At 47.5% G+C, this 24,637-nt stretch overlaps 2 protein-coding genes across 2 annotated transcripts in view; one reads left to right on the top strand and one right to left on the bottom strand.

Annotated features, from left to right (window-relative positions):
• Positions 1-273: 273 nt before the first annotated feature.
• On the top strand, positions 274-3,494 carry cyp2r1 (cytochrome P450, family 2, subfamily R, polypeptide 1). Its single transcript, XM_077023982.1, has 4 exons — positions 274-415; positions 1,623-2,252; positions 2,363-2,689; positions 2,815-3,494. Exons 1-4 carry the CDS (start codon positions 274-276, stop codon positions 2,994-2,996), a joined length of 1,281 nt encoding a protein of 426 aa, XP_076880097.1. The 3' UTR covers positions 2,997-3,494.
• Positions 3,495-5,886: 2,392 nt separating this feature from the next.
• The window catches only part of pde3b (phosphodiesterase 3B), a 44,267-nt gene continuing 25,516 nt past the window's right edge, over positions 5,887-24,637 (bottom strand). The window contains exons 2-16 of the mRNA XM_077023981.1: positions 18,557-18,607; positions 16,733-16,981; positions 16,211-16,356; positions 13,009-13,118; positions 12,657-12,873; positions 12,465-12,556; positions 11,868-12,031; positions 10,938-11,072; positions 9,814-9,925; positions 9,519-9,632; positions 8,549-8,748; positions 8,116-8,319; positions 7,752-7,913; positions 7,419-7,662; positions 5,887-7,327 (exon numbers count right to left, since the gene is read on the bottom strand). Of these exons, the coding sequence (XP_076880096.1) occupies positions 7,122-7,327; positions 7,419-7,662; positions 7,752-7,913; positions 8,116-8,319; positions 8,549-8,748; positions 9,519-9,632; positions 9,814-9,925; positions 10,938-11,072; positions 11,868-12,031; positions 12,465-12,556; positions 12,657-12,873; positions 13,009-13,118; positions 16,211-16,356; positions 16,733-16,981; positions 18,557-18,607 (2,406 nt within the window). The 3' untranslated portion in view covers positions 5,887-7,121. The remainder of the gene's footprint in view (positions 7,328-7,418; positions 7,663-7,751; positions 7,914-8,115; positions 8,320-8,548; positions 8,749-9,518; positions 9,633-9,813; positions 9,926-10,937; positions 11,073-11,867; positions 12,032-12,464; positions 12,557-12,656; positions 12,874-13,008; positions 13,119-16,210; positions 16,357-16,732; positions 16,982-18,556; positions 18,608-24,637) is intronic.

Here is a 24,637-nt window from a genome sequence, read left to right as displayed (position 1 = left end):
ACGTTTTTTTTATTTATTTCATAAGTGTGTGTGAGGACAAGTTCCCCTCGATCAAACCTCCATCGCATTAAAGAGCACTTAGAGCAGAACACGGGAGCGCATCTCCCATCGCGCTTTTGGCAGTCACAGAGCGATCCAGCCGTACCGAACCGGTCCCTGTACTTATGGTCAAAACCCATCCTCTAAAAGATTTTCCATTAGAGGAGCGATATCTGACAAATTGCACGTCCGCGTGTGGCTGAATGAATGAATTGTTGTTCCATTTGTCTCCAGATGTTTAGCCTGGACCTGGGAGGAATCTCCACCGTCATCCTCAACGGCTATGACCTCATTAAAGAGTGTCTGTACCACCAGAGTGAGGTGTTTGCAGACCGGCCCTCTCTGCCTTTATTCCAGAAAATGACTAAAATGGGAGGTGAGACGGCTCTTTCCTTCTGCTGTAGTAGCACTGCAATCATCAGAGGTGTATAATCCAGGTTCAGAAAGTAAAAGTCCTCACCAGGATTTTGCTCAAGCTTGCTAGATTTTCTAATTAGTGCAATCCAGGTAAAATTAGTGGAATCAACACAATCCAGGAAGCCTGAGTAAAATCCTGGTGAGGACTTTTACTTTCTGAACCTGGATTATACAACTCTGGCAATCATAATACTCACGCAGACATGCACGTTATTAAAAACGGCACATGTGCTTTATTAGATTTATTAGAGAACAGTAAAGCAGTTGGCTTAGCAGGCTCTTCACAGAGGGTTTAGGGCAGGCAGACAGTGCGCAGGCTACAGGTGACAGGTGACCAGTCAAAAGTATGATGTTACCAGACTAGATGGTCTGTATGAAGGCTCGTGAATCGAATTGGGTGTAAATGAATAGGGTTAACTGCATAGGCTAGCATTTTTTAAAAAACTTGCACTACCATAATTTGCTCAGAAAAGGTGTATGTATGTAAAAGGTGTATGTAAATGGGGAGTAAAAGGTGTATGTATGTAAAAGGTGTATGTAAATGGGGAGTAAAAGGTGTATGTATGTAAAAGGTGTATGTAAATGGGGAGTAAAAGGTTTATGTATGTAAAAGGTGTATGTAAATGGGGAGTAAAAGGTGTATGTATGTAAAAGGTGTATGTAAATGGGGAGTAAAAGGTGTATGTATGTAAAAGGTGTATGTAAATGGGGAGTAAAAGGTGTATGTATGTAAAAGATGTATGTAAATGGGGAGTAAAAGGTGTATGTATGTAAAAGGTGTATGTAAATGGGGAGTAAAAGGTGTATGTATGTAAAAGGTGTATGTAAATGGGGAGTAAAAGGTGTATGTATGTAAAAGGTGTATGTAAATGGGGAGTAAAAGGTGTATGTATGTAAAAGGTGTATGTAAATGGGGAGTAAAAGGTGTATGTATGTAAAAGGTGTATGTAAATGGGGAGGGCTTCTACATTTCAACATACTTAAGTCTTTGTCCTCAAGAAGGAGATGAGTTAATTTGCATTTTGGCCAAAATGTCCATTGTTTCTGCTGAATAGAAAAGTTGTGCCTACAGCTACAGGTTTCTCCTGATACAGACCCACTGATTAGCCTTAGAGCAAACAAACATTCATTCATTATTTTTGACTGAACTCTTTCTTCACTTCCAGGACTTCTTAACTGCAAATATGGACGTGCGTGGATCGAACACCGAAAACTAGCCGTTAACTGCTTCCGCTGCTTCGGCAGTGGAGAGACGATGTTTCAGAAGATCTCAGAAGAGTGCATGTTCTTTGTAGATGCCATTGACATGCACAAAGGAAAACCTTTCAATCCCAAGCATCTTGTGACCAATGCCGTGTCCAATGTTACCAACCTCATAATATTTGGACAACGCTTCACTTACGATGACCATGACTTCCAGCACATGATCGAGATCTTCAGTGAGAACGTGGAGCTGGCAGCGAGCGCTTGGGCGTTCCTCTACAACGCCTTCCCCTGGATTGAGTATCTACCTTTTGGCAAGCACCAGAGGCTCTTCCGAAACGCCAAAAAGGTGTACGACTTCCTGCTGCAGATCATTGAACGTTTCTCGCAGGGCAGAGTGCAACAGGCGCCGAGACACTACATCGACGCCTACCTCGATGAGATGGAGCAGAGTGCTAGCGACAAGGCCACCTCTTTCTCCAGAGAGAATTTGATCTTCTCGGTGGGGGAGCTCATCATTGCAGGCACAGAGACCACCACCAATGCCCTGCGCTGGGCCATCCTATACCTGGGTCTCTATCCCAACATACAAGGTAGGTGGACTGCTTAATTCTACACCATTGGCACGACCACCGTTTGCTTAATTTGAGCTGTGATGGTGTGAACCTAGAACCAAACACCCTATGGCCTCCCTGCTGTACAGAGAAGGTTCACAAGGAGATCGATGCCGTCCTGAATGGCAGACCACCCACCCTGCAGGACAAGCAGAGGATGCCTTACGTGGACGCAGTGCTTCATGAAGTCCTGCGACTCTGCAACGTCGTCCCGCTGGGAATTTTCCGGGCCACTTCCCAGGACACAGTGGTGCGTGGCTACACAATCCCGCGGGACACCATGGTCATCACCAACCTGTATTCGGTGCACTTCGACGAGAAGTACTGGAGCCAACCTGCTTCCTTTTGTCCAGAGAGGTTTCTGGACAGCACGGGCAACTTCGTCAAACGAGATGCCTTCCTGCCCTTTTCTGTCGGTAAGTGTTCTTTTTTTATCGTGATCAGCAGTACATGCTTTTGCAGCTTAGAGATGCTGAAGTTAGACCCAGGATCTAGACAAATCAGGTCTGGCTGATAATCACCTTCTTGTCCTTGCACGCAGGCAGACGACAGTGCCTTGGCGAGCAGCTGGCCAGGATGGAGTTGTTCCTCTTCTTCACCTCACTGCTGCAAAGATTCTGTCTGCACTTCCCCCAGGGCTTCATCCCAAGCCTGCGTCCCAAGCTGGGCATGACCCTGCAGCCGCTGGCCTACTCCATATGCGCCGTGAGGAGACAGCAGTGAGCTCTCGTCCGGCTGTTACGCCAGACGGCTGAATTGCACCACTCGTTCTGAAGAGACCGCTGAACTCTGGTACTCGGTGCACTAGATTCCCTGAACCTGTCCTCTTGGCGGTTTCACTGAAATCAAGCAGGAATTGATAAGGTCCCACTGGACAGGTGTGTGGACGGCTGTGTGTCCACTGAGCAAGACTGCACAGGAATTATGGATTAAACCTGATAAGCGGAGGAAAGAGAACCAGCAGTGTTATGCGGACCAGTCTGCAGTGTCAATCATTTACAGAGTTTGCTTCTCAAACACTTTCCTGGACCTTTTAGTTGTTCCTCGAAATGAAAACACATCATTCCTGCTTAAACTCTGCAAATGGAGACCAGACACCAGACCAGATTCTCCGAATCCTCTGCACATTGACTGATTCACGTTGGATCATGGACCCTTATCAGCAATGAACTAACAGTGATTTATCTCGCTGGAAACCATCCATCAGGACACTTCCACATCTCTAGCACTGTCATTACAATCTTTACTTTTTATTACAAATGTTTTATTACAAACTTTTGATAAGAAAAATAAACATTTTTATAGCATGTGGTGTTTTAAAGTCTTTTCGTGTAATTCTGTGGTTTGAGCCCTTTCATCAGACCTTCAGAGTCCCGTCAGTTTTTCTCAGAGTTGCCAGTGTTCATGTGTCTGATCTCCAGAGCAGCTGGCATGTTCACACAACCTCAGTCCCACTGGGAGGTCTGGTGCCGGCCCAGGACAACGAACTCTTACTCACTCTCATTTCACTCATGTTATTTCCACAACCACTAATTTGCAATGAGTTTATTGCTTACTTAAAGGCAAATCTACAATGATGAATTTACATTTACGTATTAATTCTGTTTCACTCTGACCAGAGTACAGAACAGCTGGTTTATTGACGTTTTCTTGACGAGTACCATATCTAATCCATAAACTTAATCTGTAGCCAAATATCCCAGAGTTTATTGGACATCAACTCATGAACTACATGGACTGTAAATTCCTCGTTAGTGGTGGTGAGGGAGAGTTGTGGGGGGCGTGGCACATCTGTGCTGCCTTTAGGAATGCTGGGATGGTCCTGGCTCCACCCTGCTCCTGGGAACCAATGGGAATGCAAGCAGCGTTCTTGAAGAGAGATGCCTGGGAATACAGAGCATGGATGCTGCAGCACGGCTAGTGCAGGAGGAGAGAGGGAGTGACACGGGCATGTCTGAAAAATACCTAATGGTTGAAAAGAGAGAAAGCAAGACAGGACCCTGTCTGTCTGTAAGGCTGTCATACACACACACACACACACACACACACACACACACACACACACACACACACACACACACACACACACATATACACATATACACATATACACATATACACACACACACCTACACACACATACACACACAAATCTGAGGAATGACACCGACATTAAAAGTATTTTTCAAGGATGGTGTTTTTATGACAGCTATAAATAACAATGAAAAAGGTCAAATTCCCCCGTCACATTTGTGAAAAGGCTGAAACGTTTACATCAGACATTGCTCTCTAAATGCTACAGGAAAAGGTGACAGTTCTTCATAAACATGGTGACAACAAGAAGGCGGGGCTACTGTGGCGTGCGGGAATCCACACGGCGACTAGCCAATAGACGGCTGCCGTTTCGTTTTGATTGACAGTTCTGACAGGTGAATGGACGGAGAAGAGGGAAACCACTCCATGTGTCCATGGTGCCAAAAACAAAGGAAATTAAATAAAGCAACGGGGCATGGTGTGAAGTGGGCGGAGCATGTCAAGTGGGCGGGGCAGATGTGCGAGGCTCTGCAGGAGCACGTTGGGCAGGAGAGATGGGGAAAAAATAACAGAAGGAGAAGAAGGAGCATCAGAAGTGACTGCGCTAGTACCCTGCCGCTCCTGAAACAAGAACCCGTAGTGAACACAGGCCAAAGTGCACGACAAACACCACCCGAACCGGGCCGGAGAGGGGAGGGAGGGGCCGTTTGGCACCATCACGGCCGGGCCGGCTCACAGCAAGACAGGGCTCTCAGCAAAGAGAGTGGTTACGTAGAGGAACCCACAGAGGAACCCACAGACCCCCCACCCCAGTCATAATCATACCAACACCCAAACACATCCACATTAGTAAACAGGATTAGATTAAAAACTCTGGTAAGATGATAATTACAGGTTCTCCATGTACAATATATGTCGGCCGTATGTAGAAAACAGACACATTCAGTTGATTAATTAAAAAATATATAATATATATTTATATATGCAGATACTCTTTCTGTGCAGAGAATAAACACTTGTTTGGTAGTAAAATGTGCACATTTATATTTCTTTATCTTTAAATATACTAGCTTGATTTACACTGCCTGCTTGAGAACGCTCCTCTCCGGATCGTGAGGAGGGTGCGCTGTGTTCCTCGTTCTAGTGGAATGCCTAGAGTTCTGGCTTCAGACAAAAATATATAGAACTATTAGTATTAAACCTGCTTTATGGTGAATAATAAGAAAATATAAAAAGTGTACAGCTTTCAAGGTGAAACCCTGGATCACGTCCACCGCACTGGCCTGGTTGTGTGTTTGGCAATGGTTAGTTAGTAAAAGTGTGTGTGTGTGTGAAGTGTGGTTAAATGAAAGGCCTAGCGGAGCACACTCACACTCAAATAATGCGAATTTAACGCAGCCTGGCACCCCATCGCCGTTACACACGCCACATCGTGCAAAGTCGAACACACGCTTCACCGTCCAATACATTCCTGGAATCTGCTGCTCTTCAGAGGCCTCTGAACTAACAGAAAGGGCTGGGGCAGGTGGAGGGGTAATAGAGGCTGGCCTGGGGCAGCTGGGGGGAGGGGGGGGGGGGGGTAATAGAGGCTGGCCTGGGGCAGAACTCCTGTGGAGTGGATTCTCTTCTGACTGCTGTTCAAGCCTTCCCCACCTCTGAAAAAGCCCAATGCATGTTTGAAATCTTAAACTGTTGCTACAGAGCCAATCACCCACATGAATCCTGAGTAACCGTGACAACAAAATATATATTCAAACAAAAACGAATAAAAAAACGAAGAACCCTTCATGAGAAGATCAGCACTGCTCCGCACACAATGCCTCCAGCAGCACCTCACAGAAACCACACCAGGAGAAATGCGATCATTGGCAACTGAGCATTTTCTGAGGAAGAGACAGAGCGTGAGCACACAACTAAAAACGGGACAGAGTAAAACACAAGGTGGTACGCACGACTAAACGGGGCATCTAAAAACGATGCAGGAGAAAATGTTCTTTTCAGTCCAAACATCAGCGTGTCACATCGAGTCCTAGTGGCTGAGTTCAGGGATACAGTGTTTCGTGTCACCAGCATAAGGAGGGAACCACACTCACAGTGCAGTGTGTGTGTGTGTGTGTGTGTGTAGGCCATCACCAGGGCCACGCCAGGAGATGGCAAAACAGACAGACAGACAAACAAATTCACAAAAAGGTTCAGACAGGCACATTTGATTTATGCTTCTAAAGTTTTCCTGACACTGACCCTTCAAAACTTTCCGCCTCGTGGTTTTTGAACTGTTCGCTTTGGTAACAAGTGACAATTACTTGAAAGTCTTCTGCTTTTCCATTCAATTTTTTAAATCTATTTATTTTTACTTTTTAAATAATTCTTATAAGTACCTATTAGAGGAGAAAGTGGCTCTCTGATCAAGGCAGCGTCACAGCCGAGGAACCGTAACCTTTGCGGGGGTTCTGACCCCCACCCCTCCGGTCTGGGTTTCATCCTCTCGGCACACCTGCACCTCGGCGGAGTCTCTCCAGGGTCAAAGTGCGCGGGAGTCCCGTGGCTCCCACTGCAGCGGGACCACAGTAGTAAGGCCTCTTCATTTTCTCAACACAGCGTGAGCTGTTAGCACAGTGACTCATTTCAAAATGGGAGATCTAGTGGGATCTTCCTGTGGGCATCGATTTGGGCTGTGTGTGTGTGTGTGTGTGTGTGTGTGTGTGTGCGCGTCCATTTTGGCAGGGGGTGGGGCAGGGGGGGAGAGGCGGACCGTCCTCTGCTAAGGCCCCTCCCCAAAGCTTCACATCTTAGCCAATCACTTTGCTCCTTGTGCTACTGTCGCTCTTCCTCTTCAGTCTCCTCCTGAATGACCTGAATGTCGTCTGAGGATGAGGAAGGAGGAGGAAGACTCGGGCTCTCTGCCTGCTGCCGCAGGTCTTTGCTCTTCTCCTCCTCCTCGATGACGGCCTTCCACACCTTGTGGTTCTCCGTCAGGTGCTGCATGACACCGCAGAACAGCTGTGGGACTCTCCTCGCCTCTGCAAACACACGCGCCGTTAGGACCAAAACCTCGCCGAGCTGCGAACAACAAATAGAACATCGGGACTAAGGTGTCGGGACAGTACGCACTCATGTGAAGGTCCTCGTCGAGCTCTTCGTCGTCAGTTTCGGTGTCTTCGGTCTCCTCTTCCTCCTCCTCTTCCTCCTCCGAGCGCTCCACCCAGCAGCCTGGCAGAAGGCCTGCAGCGTCGTACGAGTTGCAAAGAGGCCCCACAATGTGTGTGATGAAGGACTCCTGTAGTCTCGCCAGCTGAGGCGTGGAGCGGTCCATGAAAGGGCTGATGGGTAATCCTAGAACCGCCTCCTCATCACCCTACAAGTCAAGTAATGAAGAAATGATCTTATATTCCAAGAGGACATGATCATAAATACACGGTAGCAAAGAAACTCAACATCGGGTACCTGTTCATAAAACTCATTGACGATGCCCTCTGTCCATTTCAAGTGAAGGCTGCGCTCTTTGGCTGGACCATTGATGTCGGCCAGCTTGATACACACCTGACACACCAGCAACCTGTCGTTCTCGTTAGTCCAGTCGATACCTGGGCTATTCACATCGTTAACCTGTTAACCAGGAAGAAAAACATGCACCTGTTAATACCGCCCCTCATTTAAATGACTAAAGGAAGGAGACCTTTCACTCAGGCACAGACAACCCAGAGTTCAGCACTCCAGAAGCATGCACGGAGTACTTGAAGTCCAGCTGAGCTCTGAAGAAGTCAATCACTGGAGAACCAGCAGCAGACATGTTTAATGTGCTGCTCACCTTGGAGTTGAACTCCGCTAGAAAATCAAAGTGCTTCTTGAGGTCGGTTGCAAGGATGGCCTCAATAACGAGAAAGCGAAAGCGCTTGAACTCAACATGGTCCAAGTTGCACAGGAAGTTGAACTCCGGCTGAGACAGGAAAAGACTCCACGCCGAAGCAGCGTGGTGGTTCTCTAGAACCGAACGATCATTGTACAGCACCGCCTATTAGAGAGGGGGGGAAGGGAGAGAGAGAGAGGGAGAGAGAGAGAGGAGAGAGGGAGAGAGAGAGAGAAGTGGGGGCAGAGAGAGGGAGTGTGGCAGAGAGAGCATTATGAAAAACACGGTTTCTGTCATACCATGTGTTACTATACCAGGATCTCAATGCTCAAAACACTATTTCATAATCCAGTATATAATGATCCAGAATAAACCACAGTGGTCTGTCACCTACCTGAGGCGCATTAGTGGCTACGAGAAAAGCGTTGGTGCGCCCAGGGTGATCGTAGTCGTGCATCGCGGCTGCTACATACAACGCCATGAGCTCCAGAGCTGGGACGTTCCAGGACAAGCAGCCGTAACTGCTGTCTGAGACTGAAGAGCTTTTGGAGGAAGCGTAGGACACCCTGCCCGGGGAGATACCGCTGTCTGAATCTGAGACAAAAAAAGACAAAACAAACAGCCATCTCTTCTTTTGTGAAATGATTATTGAACATTTGTGTTTAGTGATTCTGTTCTGCCCACCATCGTCGCGTCTTACGCAACTGGCCGAGTTGTATTAAGGATTCAGTAGGCATTTCCTGGAATCTAGAAAATGCATCAGTCAATAAAGTGGCTACGTTAGCATTTACGCAAGCAGAGCGTGAGCACGCCCCCTTGTGGACCCATCCATCACGACACTTCCCCACAGCTCTAGAAAACTAAATGCCATTGGCACACTTCTTGTAATCTGGGCATTATCTGCAGCGCAGTGGCCGGTGCCAGGAAGTGAAGTCACCGACGTCCTGTTCGGCTCCAGCACCTCTAGCACGCTCCCGCCCTCCCGAGCCCGAGTGACCACGGCGCCCGAGTGACTCACTGCACTCCATTTGAGAAATGAAAAGAGCCATCAGCAGCCTTCAAACAAGCAGGAACATGCTGAGGCTGCGGAAGTGGACGCTGATCTCAGTCGCCGGCCAGACCGTTGCCTGGTGCTCCGGCCCAGAGCACACACACCCACTCTGATTGATTCCCCCGCGGATCAGAGGTACACGGGATATAATTAGAAGGAGAACAGCCTCGGCCACAAACGTCTCAGCCCGTTTGCGGGGCCTCGAGCGAGAGATGACGGAGTTGATATAAAAAAGTGGAGATGAAAATGTAACCGGGATTCGTCACGGTGGCACCGTCAGCGTGCCTGGCTACTGCAGCGAGAGGCTGGGTACCTGTGTCACTTCCTGTCACGTGGTCGTTGTGGATCTGCTGAAAGCCCGGAATGGGCCTCGTGGTCAGGTACCACACCGCATGCAAGACATCGGTGGCATGGACACGATTGTGATCTATGATGGAAAGACGTTCACAGTCAGCACGCAGCTCACCCTGAGACACTAGTGCACCTTCTAAACGTTTACTATCACCACGTGTGTAAAACTCAATAACGCGACTCAATGATGCTGTCGAGCCAGAGATTCCTGTGTGTGGCACTCAAAGTTTCACTGACGGCATTAACACAACTCTCACAGGGAATATCACGATAGCCGTTCTCCAGAGCGCTGAAGTACGTCATGAATTCCCGGACGGGGATTTTGAAGATTTCAAACAGACCCGTGTCCTGGAACAAAGTGTATGCCACCTGAGAGAAGAAAGGAAAAACAAACAAGCAAACAAAGAAAACTTCATTAAGGCAGAGACACAACAGGCCTGCAGTGAAGCACGACATCCCAGGGGCATCTCGCAGACACGGAGCGTGCAGTCGCAGCTCTGCGGCTCATCACACGATCCCACACGCCAATCACACTCTGCCAGAGGGACACTAGACAACCGGTTCACTGCAACTGTAGCAGAAGGCTCAGCAAGGTCTTAGGTGGGCTGAACCTTCATGGCATGCGGTCATTGTGATCCACGCTGTGTGTTGTCTTTGAACCCCATACTCAGGGTTTCTTGCAGCAGGCCTTGTGTCTAGACATTCTACCATCTGCTGTGACACTGGTGGTTGTTATGCATCTATGACTAATAACACATCATGTGAACAGAAAAGGTTTTTTTAATGTTGCATGCACGCAAAGGAAGGTGCTAATTTGAAAGGATTATTTAAAACAAGTTTAGTTGTAAATAAGTAGTATTAAGTTAGAAATCTCTCTTCTTAGCTCATTAAAACTCACTGAGTTGAAGCATTTATCTGGGGTGACTAGCGCTAACCCCTCTGATCGTAGCTTTAACCCCTTTGACCGTAGTTTTAACCCCCTTGACCATAGCTTTAACCCCTCTCACCGTAGCATTAACCCCTCTGACTGTAGCTTTAACCCCTCTGACCGTAGCTTTAACCCCTCTGACCGTAGCTTTAACCCCCTTGACCGTAGCTTTAACCCCTCTGACCGTAGCTTTAACCCCCTTGACCGTAGCTTTAACCCCTCTGACCGTAGCTTTAACCCCTCTGACCGTAGCTTTAACCCCCTTGACCGTAGCTTTAACCCCTCTGACCGTAGCTTTAACCCCCTTGACCGTAGCTTTAACCCCCTTGACCGTAGCTTTAACCGCTTTGACCGTAGCTTTAACCCCTCTGACCGCGGCGTTAACCCCCCTGACCGCGGCGTTATCCCCCCTGACCGCAGCTTTAACCCCCCTGACCCCAGCATGCTACTGACGTGGCTGAGGATGTGTCCCGTCTTCCCTCCCGTCTTCTCCATCAGGTCAAAGATCTGGAAGTTCCAGCAGTTGAGCTTCTCCATCAATCCCTCGTGGTCTTCCAGTTCCAAGTCCAGCTTGAACTCCTGCTCACTCTACAAGACACCAACCAGACGGCACATTGACTTGAAACCAGTCTCTCCCATCACAACCGCTACTACCCTGAGAGCAGTGCATGATGTCCTGTTCTGAGATCAGACCAGACATGGTCCCGCATGCTCCCACGTGCCCCGTAGCTACAGCGCCACCACATAAGATAAAAGATTGAATATATGTGCATGGGCTTCCTTTCTCCATAAAAATCGCTCGATTATCCAATCAGAGTCCTAGTCTGCTCGTTCCTGGAACAGATTGGCCAATAAACATCTGAACAGAGGCTATTCCAGGTCACACTCGCACACTATCGTTCCAACGTAGCTGAGTGACATAACTCCCTAAACAAATAAGAGTAAGTACATGACTGTGGATAATGTTAGGGACGTGGTATCAGCACAGAGTTCTCCAAGCACAGGAACGGTGATGACCTGTGTGGGAGTCTAGATGCATGTGCACGTAGACTCTGAGAGGAAGGAGAAGGGAGTGTGACTATAGAGGAGAGACTCAGTTTTGAAGATCATCCTGTATCTGGCCTAGGGTTAGGATTAGGGTTAGGGGTTAAGGGGTTCGGATTTACGGTTAGGGGTTAGGGATTAGGGTTAGGGGTTAGGGATTAGGGGTTTAGGGGTTCGGGTTTACGTTTAGGGATTAGGGTTAGGGATAACCTGCAGTCTTATTTCCAACACCTCTCGAGAACATCAAGCAGTGTGCATGTGACCCAGTGTTCCTGGTGCGGGCGGAGGCCCTGGAAGCTCAGGGTGTAGAAGTGGAGGCTGGGCCGTGTGTGCTGGTACCTCCAGGTCCGATGTGGTGTGGTCTACACCAGAACTCTGCCCCTCCTCCTCGGGCCGGCCGGGCTCTCTGGGTTTTGCGGGGGTCGTAGTGCCCGTGTCCTGACACTCGGCCTCTCCACTCTCCTCCCTGATCAGGCCATCACCGCCGTAGTCCACGACTTCAGCTGAGGAGAACCACACACTCGCGTCAATCACTCGCAGGGTCCTGGGCTTCAAGGGCCATTTCCTCCCTAACCTCGCTAATAAAAAACATGGCCATAAAGTACCAGTCTAGTCTAGACCGAGGCCGAGGTGGCAGGTGAGATGAAGGAGGAACGTTCAGAGTAGCCAGAGTGGCAAAATGGGACCTCGTGTCTTTGGTAGCAGCTGATCAATCAAAGATGAACTTCATATATGTGTAATCAGAGGCTGAGGCTGACCTCATGAGCTCTTATCATCTTAACCACAGTGGCTGTCATTACTACAGCCCATGTCTGTTTCTCTGGGATTTGCCTCCAAACTTCAGACTGAATAATAAACGGCATTAATGGGATTAGTGTGGGAGACTTATGGGGTTAGTGTGGGTGATGTCAGGTGAGATGTGTGGGCGTGGCCAACCTGAGCGTCTGCTCTGCGCGTCACCTGCTGGCGGTGGGTGGCCCTCCCCTATGTCCACACTGGCCCCGCCCTTCGGTATCTGCCGTCCACAACTACCACAAACACAGCAGCTGTCGGTGTCCCAATTCACACGAAAGGCAAGAATGCTGGCTAGGACCGTGGGCTGGGGACGGGTTGCTTATCGACCGGTACCTGGAGCACAAAAGAGCCGCGCCAGGCCCTCGGAACTGCTGGAAGTCGGGTGAGCTGAGCGTGTAGCCCAGTGGTTTGTGCAGGCCCACACTGGGCTTGGTGAGGAAGTCAGCGGTGTCGGGGAACTCCACCGGTGAGCGGCCCACCAGCACCGTACCCCCTCCCACGGGCGCACCGTGACCGGGCGAGCTGACGGGACTCAAGCTCGGGGACGCTCCTGAGGACACGTGGGAAGACATTTCAACGCTGGAGACATCAGATGGACACCACACCTGGACCATGCCCTGTGTGTGTGTGTGGGAGATTCTGATCATCTGTACTGTGTATGTATTAATCATAAAAGAAAAAGGACCTGGTCTTCGGGGGATGGTGTGACCACAGGATAAGGTGACCGAAGAGGACCTCTGCTTTGGGATGGTCAGCAGGTAGCTGTTGGGTCCGTTGGAGAAAGATCCCTGGCAGCTGGGAGCAGAGTGGTGTTAGTCAGACAGCGTTAGCCTCTCATTCATACTGCATGAGTGCTGTTCACACTGATCACGTGGGGGGCAGCACATAAAACACCAAGAGACAAATCATTATCCAAGTTTGTTCAACACTGCCACCCTGAGGACCAATAAAGGAACTTCATACAGAACAGGCACCAAAACCCACAATGCACTTCTGTGTTCAGCTCTAACAATTGGTCAGTCAGACACTTCTAGTACTATACCTACTACCACTACTATACCTACTACCACTACTACTACTACACCTAATACCACTACCATTATTACTCCTACACCTACTACCACTACTACTACAACACCTACTACCACCATTACTACTACTATTACTCCTACACCTACTACCACCATTACTACTACTACTACTACACCTACTACCACTATTACTACACCTACTACCAATCCTACTACTACTACTACTACACCTACTACCAATCCTACTACTACCACCATTACTAATATTACTATTACTACTACACCTACTACCACTATTACTACTACCATTACTACACCTACTACTACTACAACACCTACTACCAATCCTACTACTACCACAATTACTACTATTACTACACCTACTACCACTATTACTACTACCATTACTACACCTACTACTACTACTACTACACCTACTACCAATCCTACTACTACCACCATTACTAATATTACTATTACTACTACACCTACTACCACTATTACTACTACCATTACTACACCTACTACTACTACAACACCTATTACCAATCCTACTACTACCACAATTACTACTATTATTACCATTACTACTACTACTAACACTACTACTACCACTATTACTACTACCATTACTACACCTACTACCAATCCTACTATTACTACATTACTACTACTACTCCTACTACTCCTACACCTACTACCATTACTACTTCTACTACACCTACTACCATTACTACTACTTCCAGTACTACTACTACTACACCTACTACCACTACTACCATTACTACTACTCCTACTACTACCACCATTACTACTACTACTCCTACACTTACTACCATTACTACTACTCCCACTACTACTACTACTCCCACTACCATTACTACTACTACTACTACCACAATTACTACTACTACTACTACTACTACACCTACTACCACTATTACTACTACCATTACTACTATTACTACCATTACTACTACTACTCCTACTACTACTATTACTAACACTACTACCACTATTACTACTACCATTACTACACCTACTACCAATCCTACTACTATTACTACATTACTACTACTACTACTCCTACTACTCCTACACCTACTACCATTACTACTACTACTACACCTATTACCACTACTACTACTACTACTACTACACCTACTACCACTACTACCATTACTACTACTCCTACTACCACCACCATTACTACTACTCCTACACTCACTACCATTACTACTACTACCATTACTACTATTACCACTCCCACTACCATTACTACTACTACTACTCCCACTACCATTACTACTACTACCACCATTGCTACTACTACTACCACCACCATTACTGCTATTACTACTACTACCACAATTACTACTACTACTACTACTACACCTACTACTATTACTACTTCTACTACACCTACTACTATTACTACTTCTACTACACCTACTACCATTACTACTACTTCCAGTACTACTACTACTACACCTACTACCACTACTACCATTACTACTACTCCTACTACTACCACCATTACTACTACTACTCCTACACTTACTACCATTACTACTACTCCCACTACTACTACTACTCCCACTACCATTACTACTACTACTACTACTACCACAATTACTACTACTACTACTACTACTACTACTACACCTACTACCACTATTACTACTACCATTACTACTATTACTACCATTACTACTACTACTCCTACTACTACTATTACTAACACTACTACCACTATTACTACTACCATTACTACACCTACTACCAATCCTACTATTACTACATTACTACTACTACTACTCCTACACCTACTACCATTACTACTACTACTACACCTATTACCACTACTACTACTACTACTACACCTACTACCATTACTACTACTCCTACTACTCCTACTACCACCACCATTACTACTACTCCTACACTCACTACCATTACTACTACTACCATTACTACTATTACCACTCCCACTACCATTACTACTACTACTACTCCCACTACCATTACTACTACTACCACCATTACTACTACTACTACCACCACCATTACTGCTATTACTACTACTACCACAATTACTACTACTACTACTACTACTACTACTACTACTACTACTACTACTACTCCCACTACCATTACTACTACTACCACCATTACTACTACTACTACCACCACCATTACTGCTATTACTACTACTACCACAATTACTACTACTACTACTACTCCCACTACCATTACTACTACCACCATTACTACTACTACTACCACCACCATTACTGCTATTACTACTACTACCACAATTACTACTACTACTACTACTACTACTACTACTACTACTCCCACTACCATTACTACTACTACCATTACTACTACTACTACCACCACCATTACTGCTATTACTACTACTACCACAATTACTACTACTACTACTACTCCCACTACCATTACTACTACTACTACTCCCACCATTATCAATCAATCAATCAAAGTTTATTTGTATAGCGCTTTTAACAACTCAAGTTGTCGCAAAGCAGCTTTACAGGGTTTACAAGGTTAACAATACTATGGGTCCAGAACCCTAATGAGCAAGCCAAAGGTGACAGTGGCGAGGAAAAACTCCCTATGATGGTGGGGAATAGGAAGAAACCTCGGGAGAACCAAGACTCAAAAGGGAACCATTACTGCTATTACTACTACTACCACAATTACTACTACTACTACTACTACACCTACTACCATTACTACTACTCCTATACTCCTACACCTACTACCATTACTAGGCGAGGCGGGGAATGTTGCCTGTGAAGCTCCTCCCCCTGGGGTGGAGGCGGAGCTGACCTGGTGCTACCATGCTCCGAGTGAGGCCTCTTTCCATTGCCGCGTTCCCAGCGAGGAGACGACACGGCCTCCAGAGGGGGAAGAGAGGAGGAGGCGGAGCTTCGTCTGAGCTGAGGAGTGGGCAGACTGTTCCTGCTGCTCAGCACCTGAGAGAGAGAGAGAGAGAGAGAGAGAGAGAGAGAGAGAGACAGACAGACAGACAGAGAGAGAGACAGACAGGGAGACAGACACAGAGAGAGACAGAGAGAGAGATGGAAAGAGTTAGAGGGAGAGATGATGACACAGGTGCTCACATGTTCGTCAGCTCACTACGCAGCTGCTCCACAGGTGCACACTTTATAAACAAAGGAAACTTCCTCTGTGCATCCCTGTTGAGTTCCTGATCCTAACACCTCTCTCCCCGTCCTAAGCACCCAAGGGCACTACCCAAAACAACCAGACTCCTCTTCTGTGCTCTCCACCTCCTCCTGCTCCTCTTCTGTGCTCTCCACCTCCTCCCGTGACCCCTCCCTCCTCACCTACCTTCATAGGCTTCCTCTCGCCTCTCTCGGAGGAGTCCTCCATCTCTGCGCAGGGGTAGAATCCAGGGAAGGGGGTGAAGGGGCTGCCCCGGGGGCGGCAGGAGCCCACCAGGCTGCCCATGAGACTGCACACGCTGTGCAGCGTGGAGAGGACGTGGGGCGAGAGAGACGCGTCCGCCAGCAGGTCCGACACCAGAGTCCGCGCCTCGCTGACCACCGCCAGGTCCACGCCGGTCCCGCCCGCAGAGCCCTAAGGGCAGCACACACACAGGTACGCACACACACACATGTGCACACACACATGCATGTATATTCACACAGACACAGAGACACACACCGTTACACACACACACACACATAGGAGAGGCAGTGTTCTACACGGTCTACACTTCAAGTTACCTTCTCCCAGCTCACCATTACACGCCCACCTAACAAGCCAGTTTGTTGGTCAGTGTCACAAAATCAAAAGTCCGACCTTTAGGAATCAGTGACGGAGTAATGGGACAAGCGTCTCATTAGTGTCCTCCATGGGACTGATACAGAAAAGACAAAAGGCGTCATCACTGAGAACAGACTCAAAAAAAAGGACTACAGTGCCACTCCCACAACACACCTCTATTTGACATATTTAACCTTATTTAACCCTAACCCACAACACACCTCTATTTGACATATTTAACCCTAACCCATGACACATTTTGTATGTTTCTAGGCTAGAAACTTCCATTCTAAGGTGTTTTTTTAATTGTGAAAGTCCATTACTGGAACTTCTGTTGCCCCCTAGATGTGACTTAAAGTTACAGCAGCAATTTGGGGAATTTTACAGGCTGGCCTATGAGCTCAGGGGACACTGTTAAGACTTCACGCACTAAGACTTCTACAAAGAATGAGTCACTCCAGCAGCGAACCACTTTCATGATGAACACTGCCCCCCCCCCCCCACCACCACCAAACAATCTCCTGCAGCTTTTGTCAAAATCCAGGGACATACTTTTACTAATATATTATATTAATATATAATAAATGCGCTCAAAGACATATGTTTGATGAGAGAAGAGCAGAAGAGAGTACATCTATATCCACGTTAATGTGTGGATTCATCTTCGGGCTCATGTGCACATGCTGACATCACTGTATTGATTGTGAACAATTTCAGATGCAATGTTACATGTGTGTGTGTGTGTGTGTGTGTGTGTGTGTGTGTATGTGTATCTTTGCATTTGCATGCATATGTCTGTGTGTGGGGGGGATCAGAGGGGTCTGTGTTATCCACACAGCCTGGCTTCAGACGGAAGGGGCAATCAAACATCCCCAGCAGGCATGCTACCAGGATAACGGCCAGCGGGCTTACGAACAGGGTAACTGTTACCTGCTGCCACAGAGTTCAGATGGCACAAGGGCCCCAGGCCTGGAGGACGTCACACAGGGCCTGTGTGTGGACGCACAGCACCCAGACGAATAAGGGAGTCTGTGCTAGCTGTGAGCACTAGCTACTACACAACAGTGTTGAAGGCCCCAGGAACACACACAGATGTGATTAACAGCAGGATCTACACAACACGCAGAATCTTAAAAGTGGATGGACAGAAGAGAGCAAACATGCAATCTATTTCTAGTATCATAACAAACAGTACAGTAGTAGGAAAAGACATAAAGAATGTTGTGGGATTCAAAATGAGACTGAATCTACCCAAACAAACCCGTATTAATGTTGAGGGCTTCATGTAGCAGTCTCCCTTGTGTTTGTGAACAACACACACACACACACACACACACACACAAATGTCGTGCTGAGCGGAGACCTAAACAAGGGTGGAACACTGACCTGATACTGTGTCTTGGACCACTGCTTTAAGTCCCAGTCCCACAGAATCATCTGGAAAAGAGAGAACGAAGAGCTTTAGAGCGCAAATCATACAACTTTGTCCACCTGTGGAGAGGACAGACCACTTTTGCAGACCTAATGTCAAAAAGCCAACAGACCCCCTCCCCCAAAACCCCTCTTGGCTGTTGGGGACGGCGAGGGCAGCTATGTGAAGCAGCTACAACTCTGATTTGTATGTCAGCAAGTGAGTAATTCTAGCAGTTAAACCAAACTCGAGTCTCTTGCTGAAGGGGAGTAAAAAAAAAAGAAAAAAAAAAAAAGAGTGAAAACAGAGACGCAAACCACTCAAACCACAATGAGACGTCAACAATGGAGCGCTGAGATCTTATCTGGCCAAACTACGTCACTGGAGCGCATTTCCACATTATCTAGCAGAAAAGTTGCCGTGTAGAGGCCCGGAGGTCTGACAGCAGCGTAGCCACAGACAGGCAGCACAAAACCAGCACCAGGCTGCCTGGAACCCGACTGCAGCTCTACAGATCCACAAATTCAAAGTGCAAATATTTCATATCACAGGCCTAACTAAACATTTAAGACACGAAGCAGCACATTTACTCGGGATGGTCCATGAAGATACGAGGAAATGTACAACGCAAGAGTTGAAACTCATAAGTGAATTAAAATCACACCGCGTGACCACTGCTGTCAGTGCTGGCGGACGAGCGAGTGGTCGCCATGGTAATCTCCGAGAGTCCAGTCTGTTCAAGGAGCCGCTCTGAGTTACACCACAAGGGGGAGTACTGGTCATATATGAGGGTGTGTGTGTGTGTCTGTGTGTGAGAGTTTGTGTGTGTGTGTGTGTGTGTGTGTGTGTGTGTGTGTGTGTGTGAGAGAGAGAGAGAGAGAGTTTGTGTGTGTGTGTGAGAGAGAGAGTGTTTGTGTGTGTGTGTGTGTGTGTGTGTGTGTGTGTGAGAGAGAGAGAGAGAGAGAGAGTTTGTGTGTCTGAGAGAGTTTGTGAGTGTGTGTGTGTGTGTGAGTGTGTGTGTGTGTGAGAGAGAGAGATTGTGTGTGTGTGTGTGTGTGAGAGAGAGTTTGTGTGTGTGTGTGTGTGTGAGAGAGAGTTTGTGTGTGTGTGTGTGTGTGTGTGTGTGTGTGTGAGAGAGAGAGAGAGAGAGAGAGTTTGTGTGTGTGTGTGTGAGAGAGAGAGAGAGTGAGTTTGTGTGTGTGTGTGTGTGTGTGTGTGTTGGACAAAAGCAGTGGTCTCCTGCACCTGTCCTGCTGCTCTGACAGCACTTGACCCCCATGATGGCTCTGCGTGTGGTCTCTCGCCCGGCGGGGGGGGGGGGGGGGGGGGGGGGGGGGTGTAGAACAGCTCCGGCTCTATCCGGCCAGGTCACAGAGGTTTTCAGAGAGCAGTGTCCTAGGTTAACAAGTCCCTACAAGCAGGGTACACTGGCATGGATGTGCATTAAAAGATGGGGCTGTGTGTGTGTTTGTGTGTGTGTGTGTATGCGTGTAGGTGTGTATGCGTGTAGGTGTGTGTGTGTGTAGGTGTGTGTGTGCGTGTATGTGTGTGTGTAGGTGTGTGTGTGTGTGAGTAGGTAGGTGTGTGTGCGCGTGTGTGTGTGTGTGTAGGTGTGTGTGTGAGTAGGTAGGTGTGTGTGTGCGTGTATGTGTGTGTAGGTGTGTGTGTGTGTAGGTGTATGTGTGTGTGTGTGTGTGTGTGTGAGTAGGTAGGTGTGTGTGTGAGTAGGTAGGTGTGTGTGTGTGTTCCTCATCCACTACTGTCACTCACTCCAGCAAACAACCACCGTCATGGCAAGCAGACACAGTCCAGCAAATAATGGTACAAACTCCATGGCAACCAGGATGGCAGCGGTGGGCAAGAATAGAAATGGGTCAGAAGAAGACGAACTGTTTACAATGACGTTGCAAACACCGACACTCCCTCTCTCCCTCCCTCTCTCTCTCCCAATCTCTCTCTCCCTCCCTCCCTCTCCTTTTTCATTTATAATACTTTATTGACTGTGATAATGCAGTTTTGCAAATGCAGTACAAATTGTAAAGTTATATTTTAAAAAGAAGAAATAATTACATCAATAAACACATTTTTACTATTTAACACAAAAGATTTAAATAAATAAACACCAACACGAAAATCACACCAACATAGTCTGTCTAGTTAAAAGTGCTTGTAGGAATTAAAGCACTGTTTTGTGCATCTTCCCTTAAATTATGCAGGCCTGCTTATGTCTGTCTGACCCCATCTGATCCCAAAGTTTACACCAACAACCAACAAACAACAAAAATCCTTTAAATACATTTTGTAAAATTATTACAGCCAGAACATATTTTTACATTATATTTTGCATTTTGATTCTCACCATTTTATATGGAAAATACACAGAAATGCTTTAGGCTAGGATAGGCTAATTTTAGTTGATCTTGAGTTGATTTATAATTCTGACTACCCCATTTGTGCTTTATCTCTTCTACATGTGGTGTTGTTAAAGTGCCCCATGCAGTCTGCTCTACAGCCCCCATCTCCAGGTGCAGGGGTAACAGAGTCCATGGGTACACTGGGGCAGTTACCTCCTTTGCCCATCTATTGACCTCTAACCCCTGTGCCCTGCCTGTACACTGATCTTCAGATCTTCTCCTGCTACAGTGCACAGACCCCTGGTCATCCAGACGCTTCTCACAGAGCTCCAAGCTGCAGGTACGTAACAAGCGCTACAATAAACCACAAGGCTGTTTATTCTCTCAGTGTCAGCATTTCATCTTCCGTCTGACGTCAGCAAAGATGTGAGGATGTGCATACTGACGTTCCAGCTTCAAAAGGGGACAGCTGGTACGTTTACCCCTACACTGGCACAAATATCCCCACACTATTGGCACGTATACCTCTAGACTAGCAGAATTACTCCACACTACTGGTACAGCTACCCCTACACTGGCACAAATACCCCCACACTACTGGCACGTATACCTCTAGACTAGCAGAATTACCCCACACTACTGGTACGTTTACCTCTAGACTAGCAGAATTACCCCACACTACTGGTACAGTTACCCCCACACTGATGTTACTCGTACATCACCAAGTTTCTTACAGTCAGAACTCGTGTTTGAGCGTCACCTGAGCTCTTCTGTTTTAACAAATGCAAATATTATGCTAAATATTAGACCTCTTACAAATCAGACTGCTTTACATAAAAGAACAGACGTCACGGATTGATCCACATTAACACTCCTGGGGGGGGGGGGCGTACACACACACACATGATCTCACTCACCAGTGTTTCCTGACAAACATGCTAACGCAGAGCTTCAAGGCCTTTTGCAAGAAACAACTGGGCACATAAACTGCTCACCTGTGGGCCCGACCCCCAGTGACCCAGTCAGCACCCAGCGCACACACACACAGCCAACCGGGACCCTCAGCAAGAAGGTGACTGTTTGCATCGCTGTGGAGATGTTAAATCATATTATGTCGAGTTTGGTCTAGTTATAATTGGACAGGGGAAAATGTTTCCGCAGATGCAGGTTTTGCTGAGGGCTAAAGGGGACATTTCCTTTAAATCATGCAAAAATATGCAAAGCAGGGTCCTGACTGTCAGGATATGTTTTGATATTTACGTTTATGACTCTGACAGAGTCTAAACACCACAATGTCTAGAAAACTACATCTGCTTGTGTGAAAGCAGCTCAGTTGAGCTCTACCTCATCCGCTTCTCAACACCTCCACGAGTGTAATACCGTCGTAATGTGATTGTGTGCGCACATATTCCAGGAGTCTGAGGTGTGTGAGGAGTGTGTGCTGAGCACTGCTGTTCGTGTCTGTGTTTCTGTGCGCGTCAGGACGCTGACGTCAGCAGAGGCCGACCCCCGACCCCCGGCCGACAGATTCGCTTGGGCCAGCCAGCACTGGAGGGCGTTCGATTGAGACTTCCTGGATTATTCTCACACGGAGTGTCTCTCCGTCCGTCTCTGGCCCCTCCCCCTGACCTCCCGCCCGTCTCTCACCCTCTATGGTGTCCCCTCAGGTGTTGTTCAAACAAAGCAGTGCGTGCACTCGTCCTGTGATTCAGCAACCCTTCTAATGCCCTTTACAGTCACTGGGGAATCAGGAGCTTCTGCATGATGGAAGCGGGGACTGTCCCAAATCCCACGTGTGGATCACTACTTTCCTGCTGCAGACGACTTAATCGCCACTTCCAAGCAGACACTGGAGATGGTTCACTGCGTTACTTGCTGCAGTATCAATTATTAACACCACCCATGATGAGCTGGCGGTCTGTGAGCTGCAGGGAGTGTTTGAAAGCATTTCTGCAATGACATCATGAGCTGGCCATGGGGGCGGAGCTTTGAGCAGGAACCACGGCTCTCCACACTGTATAATCTCAAAACAGACTCACAGTTTTTAATAAATGCGAAGAAAATGTTCTAGAGCCTCGTCCTCCACATGCTGCAGGCCATGAAGTGTGCAGTGTCACACTTACAGTTCAACCTGCGTGCGTCTCCGACCAGCTTAGTCCACAACTAGCACAAGTGCAGGTGTTGCTACATTTTGATAGGATGACGCAAAGACGGGGTGGAGCAGAACCCCCCCCCCCCCCCCCCCCAAGAGAGCAAGAGAGTTCCTGTCCTTGTCGGGCTGAAATCGATCCCCCTCCGCACTGGACCGGAGGAGTCGGTAGGTGAAACCGGACACGTTTGCTCCAAGCACCAGTGACGTTAGAGGAAAGAAAATCAGCCGTGTGGATGAGAGGGCGAATTTAAATGTGCATGCGTGCGTGCAAAAGCACATTTTTTTGGGGGGGGGGCTACACCATGTCCGTGTATATCATGTGAGTGTGCATGTGAGCGCACGAGCACGTGTGCGTGCATGAGTGTGTATGTGTCAATGAGTGAGAGTGTGTGTATATGTATGTCTGTGTGTGTATTTGTACGAGTGTGTGTGTGTGTGTGTGTCAGTGAGTGAGTGCGGGTGTGAGTGAGTGCATATGAGTGTGTGTGTAAGTGTTTGTGTGTATGTATGTATATCTGTCTGTGTATGTGTATGAGTGTATATATGTGTGTGTGTGTGTGTCAGTGAGTGAGTGTGTGTATGCATTATGTGTGTCTTTGATGTAAAAGGCCATTCCACAGTTGGAGAAACCCCATCACCTCTTTCTGCCCCCCCCTGCAGCACTCGGGGCTGTGCGAGGCTCTTCCACAGGGGGGCTCCCTGACTCCGCTACCGACACACACCAGCCCGACTGGGTTCCAGACGCTGCATCAGTGAAAGCTGAGCTGGTGGGGCATGACATCTGAGCCCAACACGCAGTGCAGTCGCGGGACACGCAGTGCAGCCGCGGGACACACACAGTGCAGAATTCCATGTACAATCCTGCCACTGGCCTCAGTCATACTTCATCATGTTGCTCTTTCCTGTGCGATATTACAGTGTGAAAATCAGTCTGTGGTCAAACCTATGATTGAAAGAAAAAATAAGGAAGCAACATTTCTTAAAAAGTGGATATAATAAAAGTCGCCAAGATATCTTACTGGTTTCCCCCTTTATATAAAAAATGTCAATTGTGGGTTTTTTTTTTGCACGTTTTCTGGGAGAGCGAGAGAGCGAGAGAACGAGGATAAAGGACGAGAAGAGTCGCTTCACACGTGCAGAGCTGAGAGCCGCTCACTTACCGGGGAAATCTCCTCGCGCGGGACTCCTGGCCGCGCGCCACAGTGCGAGCAGCTTTACATAATGACAAACACGTGTTTGCAGTAACAACAAAAATGCCACAAGCCGAGGAAGGTCAACACTATTACGTCAATGATGAACTTTTTCCCACAATGGCATGTTTCAGGCTCAAATGGCCCTTTATCACTCTGCTTTTGTTAAGTGCCCTTGGTTACGAAAAATAGCCACCGTCGCGCGAGTCGAGCAGTCTTTCCACCACAACACAGGACACTATGGGCAAAACACCCACAAATTCTTTTTATTTTTTATTATAAGCAATAACCACGCTGTTTTACAACAGTTTTAAAATGATGCAAGTTGACGTTTTTGACCAAAACGAGAGTGTCATTTTC

This window comes from Brachyhypopomus gauderio, chromosome 12 (genome assembly GCF_052324685.1).
Source record: "Brachyhypopomus gauderio isolate BG-103 chromosome 12, BGAUD_0.2, whole genome shotgun sequence".
Lineage (NCBI taxonomy): Eukaryota > Metazoa > Chordata > Actinopteri > Gymnotiformes > Hypopomidae > Brachyhypopomus > Brachyhypopomus gauderio.
Note: the sequence above shows the minus strand (reverse complement) of the source record. Positions and strands in the feature narration are given on the sequence as shown.

Excerpts from the sequence above, each read along its gene's own strand:
- cyp2r1 (XM_077023982.1), top strand. The coding sequence starts at position 274 with ATGTTTAGCCTGGACCTGGGAGGAATCTCCACCGTCATCCTCAACGGC. Across the intron at positions 2,253-2,362 it reads TCTCTATCCCAACATACAAG|AGAAGGTTCACAAGGAGATC; the intron begins GTAGGTGGACTG and ends CCTGCTGTACAG. Across the intron at positions 2,690-2,814 it reads CTTCCTGCCCTTTTCTGTCG|GCAGACGACAGTGCCTTGGC; the intron begins GTAAGTGTTCTT and ends CCTTGCACGCAG.